The sequence below is a fragment of the Patagioenas fasciata genome, chromosome 1, assembly GCF_037038585.1.
Source record: "Patagioenas fasciata isolate bPatFas1 chromosome 1, bPatFas1.hap1, whole genome shotgun sequence".
Taxonomy (NCBI): domain Eukaryota; kingdom Metazoa; phylum Chordata; class Aves; order Columbiformes; family Columbidae; genus Patagioenas; species Patagioenas fasciata.
Window position 1 is genome coordinate 210,662,505 of NC_092520.1, and position 26,752 is coordinate 210,689,256.

A 26,752-nucleotide genomic window follows, 5' to 3' on the forward strand; every position below is an offset into this window, starting at 1 on the left:
CTTAAAAAGAAAGTCAGACTCCTGTGACTGCATTGATAGGAACGATGTACACATACTTCTGGGCGTATTGCCTTGAACTAAGGAAAAAGGAGCTGGTTCTTTCAGATGGAGCGGCAGCGCATAGAAGTCTCCGGCTCCAACTCCCTTTGCTCTCGATAAAAGCTCAGAGCAATGAACTCTCAGGAGATTAGCGCACACACACGCCAGCTCCAAAAACTTTAGGGAGCATACATGTTCTTTTGAGTCTCGTACATGTGTTGCGTATAATGTGCTCTTTTTGATATTAAAAAGTTGCTACGTTGCTCTCAAGCTGGAAAGGGTTTTCCATTTAGATAAGGGCAGTAGCTACGGCATAGAAGCGGCACATGGGTAACAGTGGGGCCTGAAAGAGGCACAAGCGTTCGTCGTTTTACCAGGAGCCGATAAGAATTATTCCATTTTACAAAAATCCTACTGTGAGTTATTTAAGCCCAACACACATTTTGGGTGGCATTGACAGCGTCACCTTCCTACATCACACACATTTCTTTCACAGCGATTATACCCAGTTGTCCTTCTACTTGGCTATTTGCACCTAATTAAAAGCCCGCACACCTTTTCTATACGTTGATTGTTAAAAATACCACACAGAAATTATCTATATTATGCACAAAAGCAGGCCTCATATGCATGTGAAAGGAAGAAAACTATTTAGATAATAGGAATCAATATTTGTCTTGTTTTTTTCAGTATATTCACAGCATCTACAGATCATATATGTTTTTTTCCTCTGCAAACATAGATTTGATACCACGATGAGCACTACTCCCTGTCCTTAAAGAGTGCAACGACCTGGCACTTGTTTATCATCATTCACACATCAAGGTCTAAAGCTAACTTAGAAAACACATATATGCTGCCGGATTTATACTTAAAAAATAAAAGAAATATGCTTGCTGCATGCATTCAATCTACAGGACCTGGTCTCAGCTCAGCATCACTCCAATTACGGCTGAAATGCAGTAATCTTGGGGGGAGGACGTGGCGGCTATTGAGCAGCATGGAGCAGCGCAGAGCGGCTTCTCCTCCACGAATTTGAAACTGCTCGGGGCATTTAGGTTGGCAGAACTCTCTAACCCAAATGGAACGGTGCCAGCAGGGTTTAACACGCTGCTCTTGAAAAGCGAGCCACCGAGCCTTTAATCACCACGAGAGGCGAAGGCTTAATTTTTCATCTCGTTTGAAATACGCCGGTCTCGACAGTAGACCGAGCTTTTTGTGAAATGCCATCGACTAATTGACACTGGTTCCTGCTTCATTGCTCTGCCTTGGATGTCTCCTAGTATGAGTTTTGTTTGGCTCAGCCTGTGATGCAGGGAAATCATCGCCTGCCACAGCACAGGACAGATGTCCCGCACGCAGGACACACGGACAACCGATACCACAAAATGCAAGCGCAGACTCCTTCTAATACCCTTCCCATAGTGATGGGAAGCATTTTGTCTTTCGCCAGGGCTGGTTTTTAAGACTTTAAGAGCTTTGCATCCCATCTCTATGAAATTACACTGAGGGTCTGGAAGATGTGTTGGGAATTCACCTCACCCAGCTCAAGCAGAGATGGACCAAAAATCATCGAATATTTTGGGTTGGAAGGGATCTTCAAAGGTGCAACCCACACACATGGAGGTTTACACTAAGAAATTCAGTGTTTCAACCCAAATCACCTGAAGTCTTAAATAGATACTGTGCATACTCTGTGAAAATCGGCCCATCTAAGAGAAGGTTCTTACCTGCAACATAAGCACTCAGATACTTATCACTTTTTAATTCACATAAAGTGAATTAAATTCACTCCCCAAGAGTCCTAAAAAAATATTCAATTCTTTCAATATATGCAATATTGTGATAAACCCTTCATACGCTGCAGTTTCTAAGTGCAACTGAACTACAAAGCAACACTGGAACAATAAAATTCCACCTCGATTTTTCAGCTCACCACAAGCAACTTGATTTTATATCATGTTTTTAAGGACTCAGAAAAAAAGTTAAGGGATGATGCTAAAGGAGGATAAACAGATGGCTAAATCTCATCAAAATTTACATAGATTTTTACTCGTAACGCTAAAACTTATTAAAAAACATCCCAGCTCAACTTCTGTGGACAAGGATAGGTGATTTTAACCATAGCTTTTATCTTAAAAAAATAATATATGAATATATGCACATGTTTTGATCACATTGCAAATATTTGTTTGTAGATTATTTTATACACATATACCCACCCCCAAAAGGCAACTGAAGGACAATAAACTTTGCTGATCTGAACACGTAAAGCCTGTATTACGGAAAATTAAAACTTGCATATAAGAGTGGTGAAAAAATCCATCAATCCTCTTTAAAATAGCAAAATGAACTAGTTATCTCAGAGAGATTACAGATGAGCTATCACCTTCAGCGATATTGTGATTTAAAATACACAGAGTAGCAGGAAAGCCTCTTTAATGAATGTGTTAAAAGTTTCTCATGCAAACCCAAACGCATCCTCGTTCCATATTTAATTTGCAATAGGATACCCAGCAGCTGGGCGATGAGAACTTTCCTGGCCTGCTGAGACGGGCTCCACACGTAGGTAGCGACACGATTGAAGACTTAATCCTCATTTCAGCTCCCTTTCAAGTTAATCTGAACACACTGGACTTGAAAGGAAATGAAAAGTGAGTTTCTTTCCCTTCCTATGGCACCGGGACTTCCTGTGTTTTAGTGATTGGTCAAGAACTATTATTTCCTCCGTGCTATTCCCAGTTGTGACTGTCAGACATAATTAAGCGTTGTCCGCACACAAGCGCAAAATGTATTCTTTGAATACGCCTGGAACGCAAGTCCCACATGCACAGAAACCTGGAGAAACGTGGAGAAACTTGGAGAATATTAAGATTCAAGTATGCTGTACCTGAACGAACACGCTGTTCTGAACATTTAGAAATGCAAAGTTCATTTGCTGAGATGAATATCCACAAAAATCTATGCAAGATAAGGGGTATGAAAATTATTCGCTCTCCAATTCAAGATGGATTATTTGGCCAATCTGTTAAGCTATAGCTCTCAGATGCACAGAATCAGTACCATCCTCCTCCCCTCAGGGAAAAGAGTTCATAACGTTTGAAGAAAAATATGTTCCATCCCAACTGTAAGAATACACATGAAACGCAGAGTCTTCCCTTAACACAGCTCTTTGGAATGGGAAAGCAGCAGACACCAACATTGTGAATACAGAGGGCAAACAAGTTCACTAAAGAAAATAAATTAAGGATAACGCTACAGGTTGTAAAGTGGCCAGAATAAAGGCCGTTTGAGTCATTATCGGACTGTTTTAAACGCAGACACACACACAAAGTTGAGCTGCAATTTATCTCTCCATACAAAATACCACCTCTGGCAGCGTGGCGTCATCACTTAGAACCACGACTGAAACATTAATCTCAAACCAAGTCAGAAAAATGTGTGACTTACTGTGTTACCACCTGAAGACCCTATGTTTTCCAGCCTTGGGCTAAATACAAGCCAGATCCAGCCCCGCTCACGTTTGACATTGCTTCTTAAAAACACAGGTATGCTATGGTAGCTTTTGCTTAACCAATCCAAACAATATCCATTTATAAACAACACACAAACAGAATTACATTTTACCTAGGCACGCAATACACAGCTGTACAAAGAAACAAAATCCAAACTAAAGAAATATATTAAAAAACAACAACTTGTCAAGTCATCAGAAAGTCATTAATGTTTCTAAGGAGTGCAATTACAAGAATTAGAAGTTTTTAAAAACCCACTCAGTTACAGAGGAACTTTAATTATCCAAGTGTCTTGCTATGTGAACCAGGGTCATGTCTCCAAATGCCAGGTTGAACTCTCCCTGTTATCCATCCAACTTTACACTCTCAGGCTCTTGTAGAGGTCAGTGGAGCTGCCTGGACACAAACACGAGTTATCCCTTCCTAAGGACTTACCCACTCACTAATGGAGCAAACAGGACCATGTACCCAAAGGCGAAGACTGGAAGAAGGCACTGAATTTAAGAGCTGCACAATAAAGTTGTAGCGCTTATCTGTGTGTGGCAAAAGACAAATGATTCAAATGAGCTTTCTTAGTCATAATTTTAAAAATTAGCAGGCAGAGTTCCTTGGTCTTAACCTGGACTCTACCGCATATTTGTCTGCAGCAGCTTGTAATGAGTCATTCACCTGATTAATGCAAGAGAGATACAGGTCCTGTAATCCATGAGTGATCTTTGTCTAGACAACGGCTTGCGCTAAGATCAAGGTTGGGCTCAGCTACACTCGAAAATGTGCGTGTAAACACCGTGCGGTGTCTGTTCCTGAATAACTCCAATACTTTTCACAGGAGGAAAGGAGTGTTTCAGACACTTCAAAAGTGTTTACCTGAAAAAAGTTATTCTGCAAATAACTCTTCTCTGGATGGCAGATTATTCGGAATAAACACCTGGAGTACCAACTCCTGAACTCCAGATGTGGACCCTTTCCCATGTGCATGTAAATGCCACAATTAACAGCTGTTCATCAGCAGCAGGAGCACGCTGGTATTGATGGGGAAACTTAGGGCCATGTGTCTCAAAATCAGATATACACAGGTCTCAACCATTATGTTCTACTTTGCGTCCTTCTCAAATGATTCTCTCAAATATAGCAAAAAATCAAGGCTTGCTTGGGTTATGAGCCATTTTTCAGAAAGTTTGGCACAAATTTCTGTGCGAGGGGGTAACAATTGAATTTGTGGTTTTGCTCCCAGTATCTAAAATACTTCTATTCATTTTTTAAAGGCCAAGAGTTGTTAGTAACCACTGACTAAGGTTTCCATTGAGTTAAAGCATCCTTGGTGGCAAAAGTCAAAGAGCAAGAGCACTGAAAAATAACAAAGTTACAAGGTCAGCCCTTAAAATAGGCCAGTTGGCTTCTCTTTTATCCTGATTTAAGGTGGCTAGACTTCCCATTTCCCACCTCCTCCCCTAGAGTCACCCAAAATACTCAGTGCAGTAAGTCTGAAAAGCCTGAGAACAGTAACACAGAGCTATCAGACGATAACCTAATTTGAAACGTATGCTTTCAAAGGCACAAAGGTGTCTGATGATGCAGATGAAATGAAACCCTGAGGTGCAGCAGCAGTACACAGCGCAGGAAGCAACGCGGGCGCTAAACAAAGTCACACATTGTCAGAAAAGGGAAAAACTGATCTGACGTGACGAGTCAAGACAAGTGACAAAAGTTTTGCTGAGAAAGGATCAGTGGGAAATTAAAATCATGGTAGCATTTCTGTTCAAAATATCCAAGACAATAGAATCCTTTTATCGTAAAGCCCCGTTTTCTCCTCTGGTTTTATTGTAGCCAAAACTGCAATTTGCACATCACAATGCACTGAAAGAATCCATGACTTTCATTCCAATTCAATGTAAATAATTTACTGGCTTTTATGACTCAACGTCTGCATTGTGCAGTTATTTTGAATCCTTAAGAATCACTAACAACTTGTAAGTTATCTAAACAGGTCTGAAAAACATAAAAGTCTTTGTGGGAAGACTTTAAAAAGATGATATCCCATTGAAGAAACAACATTTCATTTGCCATATGCAGTGAATAAAACCAGATAGCAGGAGGAGCTAAAGAAATACATTTTCACAATGTTGAATTTTTATAGTTAGTATTACTCGCTCCTTGTTATTACTTTTAAGAAAATGGAGTCGGCATCTTTATAAAATGTATTTTCTCATTTGCTTATTCAGGTACAGTTTGGTTTCAGCTGGTTTATTTATTTTGAAGGAGACAACACTTAAAAGATGCCAACAAACATAAACATAAACCCCATCACAAGCTCTCTCCTCAAACCAATGCAAACTCTTTTAATCCATTTCCTTCATTCTCCTCTTCCAGCTTCTTATGAAAATAGCAAGAGAGGGGTTTTTTTTCCAAATACACAAATGATCAGGAAAAGTTAGGTACTGGCCTCCTATAGAATATAGAACAGCGTATGTCTCTGTCTGCAAAGTCTATGATGCCCAGCTATGTGATTTGCTTTGTGTCACAGATAAAGTTTTACTATGGCACTTATTATATTGATTTTATTTTTTTAACAAGTGCTGCAAATTAAATGAAGCTCCTGGGTAAAAGTCTATTTAGTTTCAAATTTTAAGCTTTGAAAAAAAAAAAATCTTCCTCATTAAATCCTTTTTTGCAGTATTTCTCTGGAAATTATGCTTTCGATTATGATACAACTTCTTAAGAAAAGGTAAAGATACAGTTGTCTTCCCAATTACAGCTTTATCAGCACGCCTTCTATAAAAGAGTTAGTTTTCTGTCAAATGGCAAGATTTAAACCAGGCACATTTTCCGTACACTTTACTTTTGTTCCTGTCTCATATTTTCCTTTTTCTTTGAAACCTGCCTCTCCTATTGGCTCTTCCCCAATGCTTTTCTTCTGCCTGCATCTCAAGCTTGGCTGCCTTTTTCATTTTGTCTGTTCCTCCTGTTGCTTCTTCCTTGCGAGGCTGATGCGCCCGTGAAGACTCGTTTGCACAAAAGCCATCAGTGTCTGACACTCTGCGTATTGCACGGACAGCAAATACTCAGCAAACAGCAGCCAGGAGCAAACGTTCCCAGCCTGTTTTAACTATTCAGACTGGTACCTGTTCGTTGATGGGTGGTGGTTTCCTAACCAGGTATATTGGAAAAGCTCTGTTGAGAAGATCCTTGCTGCTTTTAAATCATCAGTGAGGCTGTTAGAATGAAGTAGAGTTGGCCTGTGGGATTAAACTAGACCTAAAAAGGCTTAAAAACGACAACAGCAAGGGCTGTGTTATCAGAATGGCAAAGTTGAGATCCCAGTATCCTTCATAAAGCACATCATGCACTAATTTAGAAAGAGGCGTTGGCTTTGTTTAACCCTTGAGGTAACCAGAGACTGAAATGATGCTGCTCTGAGATCCAAGACTTGCTACATTCAGTTCTGGATGATAGCCAAAGAAAGCACTACTAGACTGAGGGGCCAGTGACAGTTTTAAAATCGGATCTATCTAGCCACTGGAGCTAGACACTAATGCTTTGTACCACCATGATGCTTAATGCTTTATACAATGACAGTTCTAGCACTGGCAGACCCTAGATATCAGATGCAAAAATTCACGTTATGGTTTGACTCTATGATCTTGAGGGTCTCTTCCACCCTAAATGATTCTGTTATTCTGATTAGCACCCTGCTTGACACACACCCCCCTTCTCATCAATTCAAATGTAATTTTTAGTAACTAACGTTGTCTGATAAAACTAGAGATGTTCTGAGATGATGTGTAACTTCACAGCTGGGTTTCCATGCTTCCAAGTGGCTGCATGCATCAAGTTTGGATGGGTAACAGGTACATCAGCAGCAAAGAGGGGAAAAGGCAGGACTGTAAGATCATCAGCAATTTTATGCTTTGATCTGCCAGGGAAATAAAATGCTCCAACTGAAAAGGCTACAAATAAATCTGAATTAGTACACCGTGCCAAGAACTGGTCTGACACAATGATCAGAAATACGATGTCCATGCTTGAATACACATCATTAGGAATGAAAGTCCACAAAACTCAGTGCCTGGTAAAAATGGTGTTTGTTTCCAGGTCATATTTAAGGGAAAGGAGCTGAACCTCTTACAAAGTGGGAGTGAAGCGGTATGAAGCAGAAAACAAAATAAAATGAAGCAAGAACTGAGGAGGAAGATTGACTCCCTAAAAGCTGGGCCTCTCCCCATAAGAAAAATCTCAGCTACTGGGAACAGGCTCTCCTGTCTTTTCCCTTCTGACGTATCCCAGCACAATTACAGTGTGAGAGAGGAATGAGGGCCTAATGCAAATATAACAGACTATGAACAGTATCACTTGCACGAAAGCAACGTGTTTTCTCCAGTCTTCTGGTCAGAAAAACAGGGATGGACAACCTATGACTTCATTCAGGAAAGCTTATAACTAAGGTTACTACAGAACATGCAGGACGCACACTTTTCTTTAATTATGGAGGATGATACGTGTTCTTAAAGCATCAGGACTGAGGGTTCTCAACATTATCACAAAATGTACCAGTGATTATCATTAGCTGTGGAAAAGTATCTGGGCTTTGTCAACTGGCCTACTTTCAGCACAGTACTGTTTTGCTTCAAATGCAATCAACAGATTCTATGAAGTTGATGTATTACTGCAAAATGCATGTTCTTTTACATTAAAGCACAAGAAAGAAAGCATGACCATCATGTTTTGCAACTAATTTGGTTTTTTCCTCCTTTTTTAATCTGTCTTGCAACTTTACCATGACATCTTAGTGACAACAGTGCTAAAATAACTCAAAAAAACAAAAAGGAGACTAATTAAAAATAGGCAGACAGCGAACATCATGATATATTGGCATAAAATCATCCCTTCAGTGTCCTTTGTAAAAATACTGCTAAAAAGCCAACATTTGCCATGGAAATACTAAGTCAGATTGTTTTATAAAATACATAATTTTATATGCAGATCCTCGTATTTGGAATCTGTACCAGATCGTTTGGTTAGTGCTGCTTTCTTGGAACAAAACTTGTACCACTGAACTGAACTTGCAACCGACACAAATTACAGATCTCCAAAACCTATTTGTCTTCCACCCTGACCCCCACAACTCCAGAAATCATTCTGAGAGCTGTTTCAGCATTTTTTACTATTGAGTACACATGAAGGAAATGGCTCCTCTCAGGTTGGACAGGACTTTTTGCTCTTATCGAGTCTTTGGTGATGATAACTAAGACATGGCACAAGGTGCTGGGTAGATTGTATGATCTGAACACACCACCCCCCATTCTAGAGTAAGTGGAAATAAGAAGTTAGTTACATGAGCAGAACAAGAGGACTTTTAAGAAGGAGGTTAGCAGCACCTACTGGTCATGGTGCATACTGAATGCTGTTCTTTTCTTAAAAAAATAACAATAAAAGCAGCTTTTTTCTTACTGAAGCACCTAGTTAAAATTACCTGTGAAGGCAGCTTGTTGCCAGAGATAATACTTCTAATTAGATCAACTGATAAAATTAAAAGATGTTGCCTCTTCCAATAAACCTTGTTCTGTTCGCACCCTTGCGGCTACATTATTGCTATAATATATCAGCACTAGTAATTTCTGAATCATATCAGTAAATAAATACCCGTAGCATGAACTGAGCTCTAAGCCTCAATATAAAATGGGACACAATGAGTCCTCCTGACAGTTCCTTTAAGTGACTGTAAGATTTACATTATACATCGTAATGCGCATGATGCCTGCCTTCTTTACTAATTATCTTTATTGCCTACTCAAAGCAACTCAAATGTTATGAACTGCACAATCTCAGCAGTTCTATGGGTTTTTTTCTTCTGCTCTATAAAGATCTGTAAACTATTCAAACAGCTTCTGCAATTCTTCAGTATTTTTACCATGCGTTCATTTAATCTGCAAAAGTAAGGTTTTCTTCCAAGTTTTACTTGGGAATAAAACACAACTAACACATGCAACAGAGTTTCTTGATCCACCTCACCACTTCCAAAACAAAACCAGAAATATGGCAAAAATTTATAAATAGCACTTTCAGAAAACACCTAATTCCAAATTAAAATGTGTTCAACTATAACTATTTTAGATAAACTATAACAAACCAGCATTCGGTAGTTGTATTTAATGCTTTCTTTAAATTTCCATTAGAAAATAAATATTGTATTCATTTTTTGAAGCTGTGTCTCTGGGTCCCCTGATACAGTAGCCTTAGGCAGTAGAAGTTTTCCTGGTTCTCATCCAACTTTGGAAATAATATCTTCTTGCTTCGGGTGTTAAAAGGATTCATACATTATTTATAAGGCCTGCTCAAATCTAACTCCTGGATCTAACTTGCAAGAGAAAAGTTACATACAAAAAAGCCCACAACTGTCCCCATTTCAATTTTGAGCGTCTCTTTCTATGTCAGGTATCGCTAGACTGAGCCTGTAATACTCCCATCTCTCACTCCCATTTTCCAGATATTTGTCTACAGAGCTTTGAGCCTTGTTGAATTTGATCTTTCTTGCATATTTTTAAGGTATGATTTTCCAAGTAAAAAAAACCCCACAAACAAACAAAGCCGCAAAACTGCCAGGTAGCTTGTTACGCTTCAAAAACGCTGGATTTCTCTGACAGAATGGTGTTTGTTTACCTCCTCAAAAATCAAGGCTAAAGTGTTTCAAGAAAGTAGCCAGAACAAGGTAACTAAAATCCCTTTTAACTTCTTAACAACTTCTTCTTCTATACTTTTCTCTTTTTTAATCTTGTCTACATGTATGATATTTACATTCTGCTTGTTTCTGCCTGGTTGAAGAGAGTTCACTGTTAGTTTTTAAAAACAACCCTTTCAACAAACTTCACAAGGGGAAGATTTTAGTACCATCTTATCAATCCAACAAAATATTTCTGCAGTTTCACTGAAACCCAGAAGTTTTGCTTCCAGGATTACATGAAGACATTAAAATGCTATTGATCTGTTAAATAACTATGTAGGGAAGAAAACAGAAAAGTCAGGTCTTATAGAGCTTCAGAAATACTCATCAGCATGAGAAAGTCCTCACGTTATTACTGGAAATAGCAGATTTGTTCTGAACACACTAAACCCACTGTATCCAACAGCCCTTCCTGCTTCAGATTCCTGTTCCTGACTATAATTCCACTTAATCTAACTGGAGCACATAGTAACTTCATCTCTCTAGCTGAACACCATGTATGAAAGACTGAACCTACACTTACTACAGCTTAATAAATCACCGAAAAACTGCCCCATGCGACATTTGTACCAGCACAGCAATGGCTTTTGTTCGCCCTATAAGGTGATGTCGTTTACCTCCATCTTTACACCGGGCTGAATTTTTACACATATTTCAATGTTCAGACTCTGAGACTTAAGTTCTTAAAAAAGAACAATATGCATAATAGAGTATGATCTCCATTCTTTCCCTATATAATTAGAAATTAAGTGGCAAGTTTGAGAAGATTGCTCCAGTTCATTACACTCTTTCAGAAAATGAAGTTCTGTCCGGGATTTTTGTACCAGATCCACAATACGTTTATTTCCTCACAAAATATAGTTGCATGGTGTTCACTACTCAAAGGGAAATCAGACTAGGCTGTGTTTCTTAAAGGTGTATCTTATTAGCAATCAAATTTCATGTAGCTGAAAAATAGAAAAGACCAATTCTGCTTTTTTCACTGTCCCTGTTAAAATTCTCAGGTTGCAGCCCATAGTGTTCGTACAGTTGTTTCACTGTGACAGTGGCCCCCAGTCCCTGTGGGCCAGCTACACAAAAAAGGGAAGGGGAGCAGTTGGAACAGTGATAAAACCCTAATCGACATCAGCAAAGAGAATTAAAAGCCAGCATCCTGCCTCTAAAGGACTCTTACTTCCTTATTTTAAATCTGACTTGATTTTAGTTGAAAGAGTTTTTTGGTGGTGTGGGGTTTTTTTTCCCCCCTCCCTTTTGTTTGGTTGTTTGTTTGGGAGGTTGGTTTTTTTTTTTTCCTTTTGTTTGTTTTCGGTTTTTGTTGGTGTTTTTCTGTTTTGTTGTTGGTTTTTGTTTGTTGGTCTGGGTTTAGTTTGTGGGTTTTTTTCGTTAAATTTGTTCAAAGGAAGAAAAACATCCATCAGGAGCTGGGAATGCTGTACCAGTCACCAGCCTTCCTTCTTCTACCTTTATCAAATTCTGTGAGCTCTTGCAGTATATGCAAGAGTGATGCTAACACATAAGAGGTAACACAGAGTATTTGTTTCTATTGTCATCTGAAAACTTACCATTTAAATGCATATTAACACACTGTATTTTGACACCGCAAAAGAGTGGAAAATAACCTCCCCGCAGCACTGCTACCTGTTGTAAAACCACACTCGTGTAACAGCCAGCGGGTCCTTTCGGAGCGACTGCGACGGGGCAGCACAACTCAAACCATTCCAGGATGCAAACAAATACGCGAACGCACAGGGACCAAAACTTAAAGCAAAGGATTAATTTCGCACCTTCTTGAGATGAGACGATAGGTGGCATGTAATCAGGGATGTATTCCTTCCTTTCTTCTGCATCTTTACTTCCCGGCTGGGGGAACTGCAGGACATTGTTCTTGCTGACGGGAAACGATGGGATTTGATGTGCGAAAGTGACGGGTTCGATATTGTGTATATAATCTTCTAGCTCGTGCAGGTTAACCCCCATAAGCTTGAAGGCATCCCCTACATCATCCAAAACTGGATCTGTGCGGCCATCTGTAACAAAAAGGAAAAAAACAACAAAAGAACGACATTTTTGCAAAAATCCGGTTAAATAAAAATTGATCAGCAGATCTATGCTTAGAGATTACAGTCTGCTGCTAACGGAGATTATTGTCCCACAGTTCTGCCAGGTTTGCTGTTCATGAGGCTATATGTCTCAGGCTAAGAACACATTGTCATTTAAAACTGTTCTGTTCCGATCCAGAACGCTTTATTTTAACTCATACCATTAAAAATCAGCACCTCAAGAAGCAAAACCAAGGGAGCAGCAACAAGCAGCTTTACCTGGCAACAATTAACATCGTGCAACAGCACATAAAGCAGTTCTCAATTTCATAATATATATTCAAATAAAGAAAACAAGCACTTTATATATAGAAAGTGCCCCTTCACTACTATGTAGACCAAATACTATTTTTCAGCCTAGAAAAGGAACAGCTTTATTTTTGTAACTGACTGTAGTTTACAGGTAGAAAAAAAAGATATCTCATGTATCTTTTGATAACAAAAATATTTCACATAGTATCATTCCACCAGATGAAATCTACAGCCTTCATAAACTATGAGTCACTTTACCTACCTGTTAGATATACCTCCCAGATGAAACACAGGAATATTAAGTAGTGGTCTAATGAGGTGAGAATATTTTATATCAAATTTCATGAGTTGATTTCCCAGGGTGCTATTTGACTCTCCAGCAAAAATCTTCTTTATGAAAAGCACAGAGAATCCCTACTGGCCAAGCAGTCAGGACCTTTATTCAATAGGACCTCCAAGAAAGCAGTTCAAGAGAGGCTGTAGTTTGTTCCACACATGTAATTTGGTTCAAAGATTTAAATTATACAGCTCAGAAGTCCTCCAAGTGCCTCAGTTTCCCTGACCTGATGGAGGGAAATCCCTCCGAAAGCCTCCAGAGGGAGAACTTCACACCTGGCTTTGGTAGCCAAGGCACCACTTTAAGTCTCAGCCTAACTTTTCATAATAACAATAACACAAAAAGAAGATGCCTTAAGCCCCAAACATGACTTTTTGTTCTAATTCAATAAAATTATACTGAATTATTGAAATTCCGTATAGTTGGCTTATGAAGATATTACATCCCTACATGATGACAAGCTGTGATTTACTTTAAAAAGCAATTATGGAAAACCAGCCTGTGCTTATTGAAGGAACACAATCACTATTGTGAAGCCCCAGCTTCGGAGAACTGGGAGGGGGGGATGTTCTTTTGTTTGTCCTTTAACCTAATCTCTTCTTGGTTTATCTTGAACCTGAAGCAGTCGAGCAGGCTGGTTCTCACATCACTGGATGAATTCAAACCCCCAGCCAACTTATGCCTGCAGGTACATTTGGAAAATAAGAATTTTGTTCTAGAATTTCTCTTCTTAGTCTTGCGGTGAAGATAAGGGTAATACTCAGATTATGGTTTTGATTCTCAGCTCTGTAACACTGGCCTCTTGTGTGACTCTGGGCAAGTCGCTTGTGTTTTAATTCTCTCCGCAGCTAAAAGGGAGATCAGACCAAGTTATCGCCTCTTTTGTCCGTCTGTATTTAGAACGTGAGCTCTGTACGACAAGAACGGATTTTGTGTTTCTATAATATCCAGTACAAGTGCAATAGCAGTTTCCCCTGCAGACTCCAGGGACAGAGAAATATGGGGACTTACATAAACATAGTTAAAGGCGGATATCATCACTCTGCAGTAGTTATGAGATCCCTGTAGATATTAGGCAGACTGAAGAGTGTTTTATCCTTAAAAAATTAAATTTAGATAATTGACACAGCTAAGAAATGTTACGCTGTCGCTTTAAGTTGCTCTCCAGACTATGAAGATAACTTTGAACTTACTGAACCATTTTCCAAGGTGTCAAGACTTACAGGTACAAGCTGGACAGCCAGTTATAAAGAAAAACTTGGGCAAAGTTTTTCAACAAGCCCAAAAGTAGAGTGTATTTATTCCCTGGACACTCCTGAAATTGCTGGCTGTGCTTTTTGCCAGCCAGGGGATTCACAGTGAGCCTCAGAGCACTTGTGTCCAGGTGGGTATTGCCCAGACCTGGCAGTGTACCAATGGTCACGGACACACACAGCACTTGTGCACTGTTTCCCTTGGAAGAAAACCAAGTGCACACGCAGCAAAAATGCTGCAATAAGTTTGTTTCCCACCTGCACAAGCTGGGGCACAGGAGCGTAAGATGCACCACAACATCCACCTCATTGCTGGGCCTCCGTGAAGGTGTCTCAAGTGCCTTGATCAGTGTGCGCCTCTTGACACCAGCATCGTAATGGAATCATTTTGGTTGGAAAAGACCTTCAAGATCACCAAGTTCAACTGTTAATCCAACACTGCAAAGTCCACCTCTAAACCACATCCCTAAGCGCCACATCTTTTAAACCCCTCCAGGGATGGTGACTCCACCACTGCCTTGAGCAGCCTGTACTCACGGTGAAAGTTTAGTCCAGTTTATCACCCTGAAAAGGTCTTTTCCTAGGTTTGCATGTGATCTTTTCTTACATCCAAAAGAGTGTACTGACATGACTGGTAAGCGGTAAATGCTAATAAGCACTTCTTTCTACAAGCGCTTATTAAGAAGACATGACAGAGAACTGACTATGAAGTGTAACTGAAGCACTGAAACACTTAAGCAACTATATCAAAAAACAATTATGTGTGTTAGACAGCAAGTTCAAAAGAGGAACAAAAAAACCCCTGAAGATACAACTGTCCCATGTCTTGGACATTTGCCTCCAAAGAGACAACGCTAAGCCATAAGGTTGATTAAAAGATCAAAAAACCTGCGACTGCTATGAGGACAAAAGGACCAATCAGTTAACCTCTTCTTTTCAAGACAGAGTGTCCTCCGTGGTAATAGTGTACAAGGGGAGGTTTAGACCAGATATTGCGCCAGGGCAGGTTCAGATTGGATATGAGGAAAAAATTATTCCTGGAAAGGGTTGTCAGGCATTGGAACAGGCTGCCCAGAGCAGTGGTGGAGTCACCATCCCTGGAGGGGTTTAAAAGGCGTTTAGACAAGGTTCTCAGGGACGTGGTTTAGTGCTAGAGTTAGGTTGTGGTTGGACTTGATGATCCTGAGGGTCTCTTCCAACCTAAGTGATTCTGTGAAAAAAGTTTCAGGTTGGTATTTATATCTGTTTTTAAATCAAAATACTTATGAATTGGAAATATACACACAACAAAAATGCATTAAATCTAACTTCAGGTCATTTATCAAACAAAGGCTTTTGCCCTTACACTTATATTAGAACAGTTTAGCATTCCTCTTCTCTCTCTGGTTTAACAAAAATTCACTTAAAAAGCCAGATACATGAAAGAGAATGCTGACAAACACATAACACACTCTCTCCTGGTCTTTCATTAAGTTTTAGGTTTTTTTTCCTGTAAGTAAACGATGAAAAAAACACAACGGTTTAATTTGTGCTTACTGAACTTGTCTCAATATTCTTCAGATATTTGTGCTCTCCTCAGTTTAAAAATTCAGATGCTGAAGCATCTCAGTGAAATAATTAATCCAATGTCACACAGCAAGGCAGCACCAGATCACAACCAGTCTTGGAGCTTTTTGTTTCCAGCCTCTTGCTGTTCCCTGTACCATGACACATCAAATAATATCTGTTGTCCAGGATGGGGAATTGAAGGAAGGAGGTGGGAACAGTTCATCCAGCAAGTTACAACTCTCCTCCTTACCCCATGAACAGTGAGCTAAGAAAATATCTTTCTCATGAGTTTTTAAGCTGTACTATTTCCCTGTGCTCCAAAACTGATACAGCTGCGGTAAGCAGCAAAGCTAAATTAAGACCATTCCACCTCAAAACAGTTCACCAGAAACCCGTGGGAACATCCATGCAGTTACGATACTCAGCTTCCTTATGCACGAGAACTAACCAGGTGAGGGGGAATCTGCACGTGTTATGGAACCCCAAAAGAGTACAGAACGGAGATTATGGGCAAACAGAATCCACACAGAGCTGAGTATTTGGGTGGAAATTTATCCAGCACTTAACCTGCTGCTCAGCATCACCTGCAGATACACCCAGGTGCCTACAAGGAAAAGCAAATCAAACAGGAGGGCAGCGCACTAACTCCCCTTCAAGGAATAAAAGCTCGTTCTCTGTTTGGTGGGGAAACGGAATTTTTAGAAGCTACTAAAGCCTCGTTATATTTGCAAAAGTCACAAGAATTCCTCCAGGAAACAAGCTGACCCATGCTTATGTCATCCAAAGACACTGGGAGTGGGTAAGGCTTAGGGAAGAAACTGTCTTACTTTCCTTAAATCCAGACTCACGAATAGCTGATTTACTTTTGTCACACTCAATCCCATCAGCTCCTCCTTCCTGGCCCAAAGTTTGTACGAATCAGTGAAAATTCAACAAGCAAGCCAGTACAGAACAGAAAAGCTTTTAGTTTCATGCAGGGTTTTTTAAAGGAAGCAACTGCAACCATGTAATAAATACATTGAGAAAAATTAATGAGTCACTACCCATGCAACATGTACAGTTTACTACAAATAGCTCAGTATTCACCCTCATGTCTGCTATAAAAGAGATTTTTTTTAAAATTTTATTTTAATCAGCCAATTACTAGGTATGGCCTCTCAGTATTTTTATTACACACTCTATCACATATTCCTCACGCTCCTGCACATCACACAACCCTGCCATGCATTAAATACCCTTGTATCTACACTGAGTACTTACTCCAGGATAACTCTTTCAAGCAGACAACACATCACTTCCATCCAGTATCCACAAGAACAGTCAGAAGCATACACAGTAGACTATTTAATAATAGTATACATGCACTGACGTGGGGAAAAAGGGTCCTATTAATGTAGTTACCAGGCAGGCAAAAGCATCTACTTGCTATTTTTGCTCCGAGTCTGCTCCTTTTCTCGATAACATCTCAAATGTCAAGCAAAACCCCAAGTTGTCTTTCTTTATGGGTAGCCAGCAAGAAGTCAATAAGCTTAAGAACATCAACATTTAAGGTTATCAGGATATAAAGAGATACCCTTCTTATAACAAATGTTACAGGCCCTGGATAGATACTTGTTACAACAGTTGTTCAGCATCAGGACAGGGAATCAGCTCATTTAAACTGATCATCAAAATGTAACACTTTGATAAAGTTCATTATTGTATAATGATGAGTGAAATAAAACAACAAAAAAAAGAAAAATGAAAAAATGTACATGGTAAATTTTACATTTAATTAGAAGGAAATAAAAATGTGGTTGATGCCAGCTCAATTCTCTCCACTGTGCTAATTTCCAATGAAAATATTGGTCTGTCATTAACATTCTCCAAAGAGATTTGCTATAATGAAGTTAAGTTCTCCTTTACAGGAGATCATGCAGTGCCATTGGGGCAGGTTTTGAGCAAGCTCTATCATGGCAAAACATTTTGCAAAATGTGTCATTTTTCCTTTCAGCTACAATGTTGTGTTCACCAGATCAGAAGCTGCTTTTTTAATATAAATGCAGTTGCATTATTAATATTAATTTTAATACATTATTTAATATTATTTATTTTTATACGTATGTATATAATTACTTTTAGGTAGTCCTGCAAGGAGCAAGGAGTTGGACTCAATGATTCTTATGGGTCCCTTCCAACTTGAGATATTCTACGATGCTATCTTCAAAAAAATAGTCACACAATATAAAACTAAAGAGCAACTTTTATAGTTTATTTCCTCACTGTAAGCAGGAAAAAATAAATAAAAATCACAGCATATCCAAGCATATGCTCACCACCGAAAATTCAAGGAAAGGACACTGAAAAACCCACTTCTAGATTCAACACTCCTCGAATTCAATTATCTAGCTTATTACACTTCTGGTTTAGCAACGGATAACCTAAATTTATCCTGTTGATAAAAGCTGCAGTAAAATTAGCTCCATTATGTTGCATCGCTTAACACTAATGCTGAAATATGCCTGGGCGATCTCAGTGATTAAAGTTAAGCAGCTTCTACCAGGTTGTGTTTTAAATCAACGTAAAAGAAAAAAATCAGGGGTACAAACCACAAGTCCCTCCAGTCAATAATACCACCCACAAAAACATGCTGGAAACTGAACTCTAACTGGATGTACTAAGTTAAGAGGTGAAACATGGTGTATTTTGCATGTTTGTATCCAACCATCCCACTGCCAAGCTGCGTTAAATTCACAATCAATAAAGCAGATACCAGTCTGTCTTCACTGGACAGTTCCTCAACATCAAACATATATATATATATATATATAATGTATATACAAGTAAATCCAGAGCAGTTAACCCAAAGCACCAGTTGTGCTGCCGCCTCTAACAAACCACGTGAAATGTGAACACAAGTGGCACGTAACAGAGAACTTTTCCCTTTTCACCTTTGCTTAAAACTAACACCAACAAAAACGCAGCACTCTGCTCTAAGAAACCACACAACGTCAGTTTGTTTTCTAGTTCAATACCTTAATTACATACTCCAGCACTGGCTTTCAACTATTTAATTTTAGGATAAAAACATGTGAAGTGTACAGCATATTGAATAGGCTTCATCTTACAAGCTCTCCACAAATTCAAACAGCATAATGTGGTGTCCTTTAACAGCAAAACCCTTATTTTTCCCGAAGTTCACTCTCTCCTCCGCCCCCAACACAGTATTCAGAAGAATTTCACGGCATCAACCACATCTCAAGCTCGCTTTGCAAATCCTTTTGCCTCCTCTTTGCAGACACAGAAGCTCCCGTCAACTGCAGCTACTGTAAATGCAAAGAAACAACAGCAGAAAAGTAATGAAAATCTTGAATGTAGCTCTCCTAATGGGATGTAACAGCTGGAACAAAGATCTAACACAGCTGGGAAAACCATCATTTTCTTTTGCAACTGAGAAAATACGCGAATGGCAATGACATGCTTTTCAGAGCAATATCACACTGTCTCAATTACGTCAGAGTAAATCCATTCGGTTTCAAATACAAAGATTATGTTCCTCCAGCTGACAACCCTGCTAACTCAAACCCCACTGGTTTGACTCCGAGATAACACACTGACAATAAAGATGCTACAATTGGAATTTAATTAATTCTACTTATGCAAAACCATGGCAAAATTCAACTCATTCATCCAGAGCTGGGTTTGTACAGTAACTTATTTTAGGAGCAAAAGGCAACAATTCTGAAAAAGCTGGGAGATGTCAGCTGAGCATTAAGATGTCTTTTTTACAAACCTTTTAGGGAAAGACATACAGGAATCATTTTAAGAGAGGTAGTACAAAACATACCGTATCAGTGGCATAAAACCAGCATACTGCCCTTCTCCACCACAACGAAAAAGAACAAGAGGAAACAACTGTGATGCTTCCTTCACCATTCATAGAGGGGAAAAATAAATCCTTTCACTACTTTCAGTAAGCACACCCAAAGCAAGAGAGGGATACCTCAGCTCTACCCACTTCTAATTCCTCAAGCACCAAAAGGAAAAAGTTGTATTTTTACCATTCTGTGTCTTTTCCTCCCATTCTTACAAACTCTGCAGTATCTGTGGCAGAGGCAGCTGAGCTTGGGCGCCGGTGCTGCCCAACAACTCATCTCTTGCACAAGCAGTGATCCAGCAACAAAAGCGTCTTCCCCAATATTTGTACCAACTGCATCAAAGCACAGCTCTGACCAAGCTCCTTTTTCACCCCATGACTCAGTGCTCCCAAATTCTATGTTATCCCCTTCAATCGCTTTACAGATCATTTCTGTTCGGATTAAGATACAGACTTGAGAGACACAGCAGTTGCACTCATGCTGCTGGGAGATACAGCTTAATATTTCACAGTCCCATTTCCAGACTAACTAAGCAAAGCTTCACATCTAACTAGTGCTCAAATTTGGGGAAAGCTTCTATAAGGAAATCTATTCAACCTAGAACTGAAAGAGTTTGCAGCAATGTCACCAAGTTTCTCCTAAGCTCAGATACAGGGGCAGTGCCAGACTCAATCTGAATTATTCCTAAAATGATGAAGCAGAGACAGGGCCACATATCAGATATGCTCAGCTCATCGCTTTATCAGGAATCACTGCAACACCGAGAACTTTTCCTCCAGAGAAGGGACACGACCACAAGCAGCAGAACCTTCAGGCCACAGCTGCTTCTCTCCCGATCAAGCCTATCAAGCTGCACTTGCCACCTCCTGGGTCTTTGCTCCACATGTTCTCCAAACTCACGCTTGCAGAGGAAGCCAACACCTCCAGCCTTCACAGCTCCTCTGATCTTGAGGCTGTATCCACCACCAATTGACAGCAATGCGTCTCTGACATTGGTCTCACCTGTGGCTGTGCCACCCTCATTAGTGGAGCTCACACAACTTGGAGAGCAGTGCTGGCACACTTTTCCATTTATGCATTTCAGGGCTGCCATCGCTGTTACCTCTCCCATAACCTCCTGCGGTCCCCAGCACATTCTCTGAACTGGTGGTGGGTACGGTAGCCCCAAATCTACCACCAGTGAGTCACCTTCTCCTCAGCCAACACTTCAGGCAAGCAATCACATTATCCATTCCAACTCCAACCTCTGTTTCCTCTAAACACCTTCCCCATTGCCAGACCCAGCCGCAGCATCTCCAACCTCTGCCCCAGGGGCTCTCCAGGACTTCCCCCTCCAAGAGTAGACACAGACACGTGGAGCAGCGGCATCTCACAACCCCACAGCTCCCCAGAGGAAGGGGGAAATGTCCCTTTCAGCACAAGAGGCACAAGCAGCCCTGCTTCTCCATGCACACACAGCCTACACACACTCCTCCAGGGCACCCATGCTCCCCCCAGCCTCTCCACTCTGTGGACTCTCCTTTTGCCTCCCTCCCTATACTTACAGACCCAGCAGCAGCATCTCTGCACACACATCGCTGTTGTCCTCCCCATTCCTGAACACACACATAGGGCAGCAAAGACCTCCACACACACAGATACATGACCCTCCAACCACACCGACAGCCTGACCCTGGCTCCACATCTCCCGCAACACTCTCTGTGTTCAGACCCCACAGCACCCTGACAGCCTCCCTCTCCCCACATGCCACCACCTCCCCACTTCCTCCCTGACCCACCGGGACACTGCATCCCCTTCCTGACACTCCCACACCAAGCCGACCCCTACCACCCCCTTTTCCCCCCATCAGCATTACTGACTCAGCAAGCAATGGGACATCCCATACCAACACCCCACATTCAGCAGGTACCAGCAGGTTGTCCACCCACTCAGTACCTCCTCTGCAGGGATGGAGACAACCCCAAGGGACACACAACATCATCCTCTGTCACACTCCCAGACCCACTAGTGATAGCTGCTGCCCCTTCGCCATCCTGTCCACACAAACGCACTCCATATTCCTATGTGATCCAACCAGCAGCCCTCACACTGACTCACATATATCTCTTCTTTCTCTTCTCACACTTGGTGTAAACTCACCCTTTCCATGTTTCCAGCCCAGCACAGTCCCACCCCAAACACAGCAAGGCCCAGGGCATCCTGACCCTCACCATCACTCCCAGCTCCTTCTACATGTGCCACCTCAATGGCAGCACTGGCTAACTCCTGTCCCCAGACTATCCAGCCAAATCTCTTCCACTGCATCCACAAGGACACTCATACCTCATGCCACATGCACTAAAATTATCCCCAGCCACATCCCTCCCATACTCTATACACATACTCCACACATCCCACATGCAGCCTCATCAATCTCCCGCATCCTGTGAACTACAGCTCCATCTCCCCCCCGAAAAAAGTCTAGTGCAGGAGTGTCAAACCCATTTTCACTGGGGGCCATATCAGCTTTGCAGTTGCCTTCAAAGGGCTGAATGTAATTTTAGGATTGCATAAATGTAACTACTTCTGGTGACCAACGACAGAACCTGAGCAAATGGCAGAAGATGTGCCAGGGGAGGTTCAAGTTGGACATGAGGAAAAGGTTCTTCACCCAGAGGGTGCTGGACACTGGAACAGGCTCCCCAGGGAGGTGTCACGGTTCCAAGCCTGACAGTGTTCAAGAAGAGACTGGACAAAGTCCTCAGACACACAGGAGTTGGATCCTTGTGGGTCCCTTCCAACTCAGGACATTCTATGATTCCATAAGCCCTGACCCCGCACAGCACAGCACATGCACATCCCACTCAAGCATGATGGCTCCACGCCTCCCCTTGTACACATGCACCTCCAGCCCCTCAAACTGCTGCCCCCTTACACACATATACCCAAGCCAGAGCACTCCAGCCCCAGCAACAGTGTTTCCAGCCACATCTCTCTGTCCACATGCAGGTGACACCACTCCTTGCGGCCCCACCTCTTGGACCCCAGGCAATGTACATCCCTCTCTTCACCTTACATATCCCCTTGCCTTCCCTGCTCCATACACCCAACCCAGATCCTGCACCTTACTGCTTCAGCACTTCCCCTTGTTCCCACATCCCGGACCCTACACACACATTCTCACCTGCAGTGGACTCCCACAGCCTCCTCAGCATTCCCAACAGGACACAGCCACTAACCCAGAGATGAGCCAGGACAACACAGCAACAGCAGCTTCACAGCCTCTCATGCACACATGCCACCCAGAAAGAGGCCTGGCTGCCAATTTTCCCTCCCAGATACAGAACACAACAGCCCCAGCAGCAGGGCCAACAGTCCCAGCTCGTCCTCCTGTAGACACTCACCTCAACACCCTGCATGCTGTTGCCAGAGAAAAGGAGGCAGCAGCCCCATCTCCCCACACTTCAGACCCATTGCCTCAGAGCTCAGTTTCCCCCAAGTCCACAGCCCCAATTCCTCACCCGTATCGCCACGTCAGACCGACTGCCCCACAACTGACCTCTTGCACGCACCAGGGCCCCTGCGCACTAGTATTGCCCCATAGCTTCCCTCCTCATCCTCCCAGCCTCCTATGCTGCTCCACACAACCCAGCTCCCCTTCATCTTCCCCAGCTGGAGTACCCCACAGCGCCCATCACTGCCCCACAGCCTGATCTCCCCCACGCCCTCTCTGGAGCACAATTCTTATGAGAAGTGGTTGAGGGAACTGGGGCTGTTCAGCCTGGAGAACAGAAGGCTGAGGGGAGACCTTCTCGCTGTCTAGAGCCACCTGAAAGGAGGTTGTAGCATGGAGCGTGTTGGTCTCTTCTCCCAAGTAACAAGCAATAGGATGAGGGGAAATGGCATCAAGTTGTGTCAGTGGAGGTTTAGATTGGATATTAGGAAAAAATTCTTGGAAATGGTTGTCAGGCATTGGAACAGTCTGCCCAGAGCAGTGGTGAAGTCACCATCCCTGGAGGGGTTTCAAAGGCACTTAGATGAGGTTCTCAGGGACATGGTTTAGTGCTAGAACTAGGGTATGGTTGGACTTGATGATCCTGAGGGTCTCTTCCAACTGAAGCAATTCCATGAATTCTATGATTCTATGTCCTCACCTCCTTGCCACAAAACCCTTCCCCTACAGAACTGCCACCTCCCCACGCCACCACAACACTGCCCCACAGCCTGTTCTCCCCCACCTCACACCTGCAGCCCCCCAGACCCTAGCGCTGCCCCAAGCCCAGCCTCCCCATGCCCCCCTACACTGCCCCATAACTCACCACCCCATGTCTTCCTACTGTCCCACAACCCACATCTCCATGCCCCTCTCCCTGCAAAGCATCCCCCTCATCGCTGCCCTACAGCCTCCCATCCCACAGCCTCCCCGAACGGCCCAGGCTGGCATGGACTCATGGAGGTCACTTGGTCCAGACCCCCCACTCCAGCAGGGCCACCACAGCCGGGTCCAGGACCGTGTCCAGACAGCAACCACGGTGCCCTTCGCCCTCTCCCGCCGCAGCCCCGGCCCGCACTCACAGAGCTCGCAGTAGCGGTGGCAGCCCCGGCCGAGCCCCTGCAGGTACCGCTGCAGCACGTCAGTGAGGAGGTCGCAGGCCGAGACCTGCACCGAGTCCCAACCCAGCGCCTGGCAAATCTGCGCCACCGACACCCGCAGCAGCCACCGCGAGTAGGTCTCGCACATGCCGGCTCAGGCCGCGGTGCCGCCCGAGCCCGCCGCCCGCCCTGGGCCGGGAGGGCCGGGGGCGCCTCACGCACAGCCCGCCACCGCCGCCGCCATCTTGGCGCCGCGCCTCCCCGCCGCCCGCGCCAGGCCGCTCCGCATCAACGCCGAGCGCATCGAGCGGCGCGATCGACCCGCTCGGCCGGCGGCAGGGCGGGAACGCGGGGTCTCCCTGGGAAACGCCGGAATCACAGGATCGCAGAATTATAGAATCGTGGTGTAAGGGACGTTTAACGGAGAATTGATGTTTTTACATAACTGAGGGGCTGGCGCCTGGCGCCAGCAGGGGGGAAGGACCGAGGGACATCGGACTACGAATCCTTAATGTAAAACAGTCTCTTCCCGGAATATATACTGATACTTGTATGCATACTGGTACCTGTATTTACAAGTTAATTTAGGGGGAAGGACGGAGAGACATCAGACTATGAATCCTTAATATAAAACACAGTCTTTTGCCAGAATATATACTAATACCTGTATGCATACTGGTTACCTGTATTTACAAGTTAATTCAGGGGGAAGGACCAAGGGACATCGGGCTGTAAATCCTTAATGTAAAACACAGTCTCTTCCTGGAATATATACTGATACTTGTATACATACTGATACCTGTATTTACAAGTTAATTTAGGGGGAAGTGTAGCCAAAGTACGAGGAATTAATATTTTAAATAGATTGATAAGGGGAAGGGTATTGTATGCATAGAAGTAGTCTGTAAACCCTGAAGTATCAATGAATGGGGAACAGGGGAGGGAAATTGCAGCTGGGATTTTGGGAGGATATAAGCAAGGGCTTTTTGCCCTATTGTGTGTGCCTACCTTTAGGTAGAACACCCCGTCTTGCAAAATCGTTATTAAAATATACTTTGCTGAGAGATCCTGCCTGGGCCAATTATATTTGCAAAATAATTGTTTCCTACAATAGAATGTCGTGAGTCGGAAGGGACCCACAAGGATCACTGAGTCCAACTCCTGTCCCTGCACAGGACACCCCACAGTTCACACCGTGTGTCTGAGGGTGTTGTCCAGTCTCTTCTTGAACACTGTCAGGCTTGGGGCTGTGACACCTCCCTGGGGAGCCTGTTCCAGTGTCCAGCACCCTCTGGGTGAAGAACCTTTTCCTCATGTCCAGCCTAAACCTCCCCAACACATCTTCCTGTCATTCCCTCGAGTTCTGTCCTCGGTCACCAGAGAGAAGAGCTCAGCACCTTCCTCTCCTCCTCCCTTGTGAGGAAGATGGAGCCCCATGAGATCTTAGAACTGGGGCTTCCTGCAGCAGTGTGAGGGAAAGTTGGTCTGCAGCGGCATTTCACAGGATCATAGAATCATCTCAGTTGGAAGAAACCCTCAGGACCACCGAGTCCAACCACAACCTAACTCTGTCCGTAAGAACCCCGTCTAAATGTCTTTTAAACCCCTCCAGGGATGGTGACTCCGGCACTGCCCTGGGCAGCCTGTTCCAATGCCTGACAACCTCTTCTGTGAAGAATTTTTTCCTGATGTCCAATCTGAACCTCCCCTGGTGTAACTTGAGGCCATTTTGGAGCACTGGAGGGCTCTGGGCCTGGCGTCCACAGGGACAAGGCACCGACACCTCCTCTCCTCTGTGGCCCAAAGCGGCTGAGACCCCTGAGGCACTGGAGCAGAACCCAAGGGCGTCATTTAAACAAGCAGCAATTCCACCTGTTACCAGAAAGATGGAAATCTTTGACCAGAACGGTTTATTCAAATCCCTGCTTTATTGTTTTTCTCTTTATCTTTTTTTTTTCTTTCCAGCTGGGTGGAGGAGGCAGAAGTTGGTGAAGAGTTTGGAGAGGAAGCCACATGAGCAGTGGCTAAAGTCATTCCATTTCTTCAGCCTGGAGGAGACTGAGGGGAGAGCTCATGGAGGCTACAGCGTCCTCAGAAGGGGAGGAGGAAAGGAAGGTGCTGAGCTCTTCTCTCTGGTGACCAAGGACAGAAACCAAGGGAATGGCAGGAAGATGTGCCAGGGAAGGTTTAGGTTGGACATGAGGAAAAGGTTCTTCACCCAGAGAGTGCTGGACACTGGAACAGGCTCCCCAGGGAGGTGTCACGGCCCCAAGCCTGACAGTGTTCAAGAAGAGACTGGACAATGTCCTCAGACACACGGTGTGAACTGTGGGGTTGTTCTGTGCAGGGACAGGAGTTGGACTCAATGGTCTTTGTGGGTCCCTTCTGACTCAGGACATTCCATGATTCCATGTCAGCCCTCAGCTTCACTGGGTGTCTCCTCCACTGCGGGACCTGATGCATCCTCATACCCACAGTCATCGAATATTTGCCATCAGGACCTTGCTATTAAATCTTCCCTTTGGGTTGAAGCCTTTTAATTACTCTCCATGCTAATCCTG

The 26,752-nt window shown here is 43.0% G+C and overlaps 1 protein-coding gene across 1 annotated transcript in view; it reads right to left on the minus strand.

The window, feature by feature from the left end:
* TAF3 (TATA-box binding protein associated factor 3) overlaps nt 1-24,435 on the minus strand; it is a 124,998-nt gene extending 100,563 nt beyond the window's left edge. Inside the window, exons 1-2 of the mRNA XM_065845278.2 lie at nt 24,174-24,435; nt 12,057-12,299 (exon numbers count right to left, since the gene is read on the minus strand). Coding sequence (XP_065701350.1) covers nt 12,057-12,299; nt 24,174-24,339 — 409 coding nt within the window. The 5' untranslated portion in view covers nt 24,340-24,435. The remainder of the gene's footprint in view (nt 1-12,056; nt 12,300-24,173) is intronic.
* Between the last annotated feature and the right edge of the window lie 2,317 nt (nt 24,436-26,752).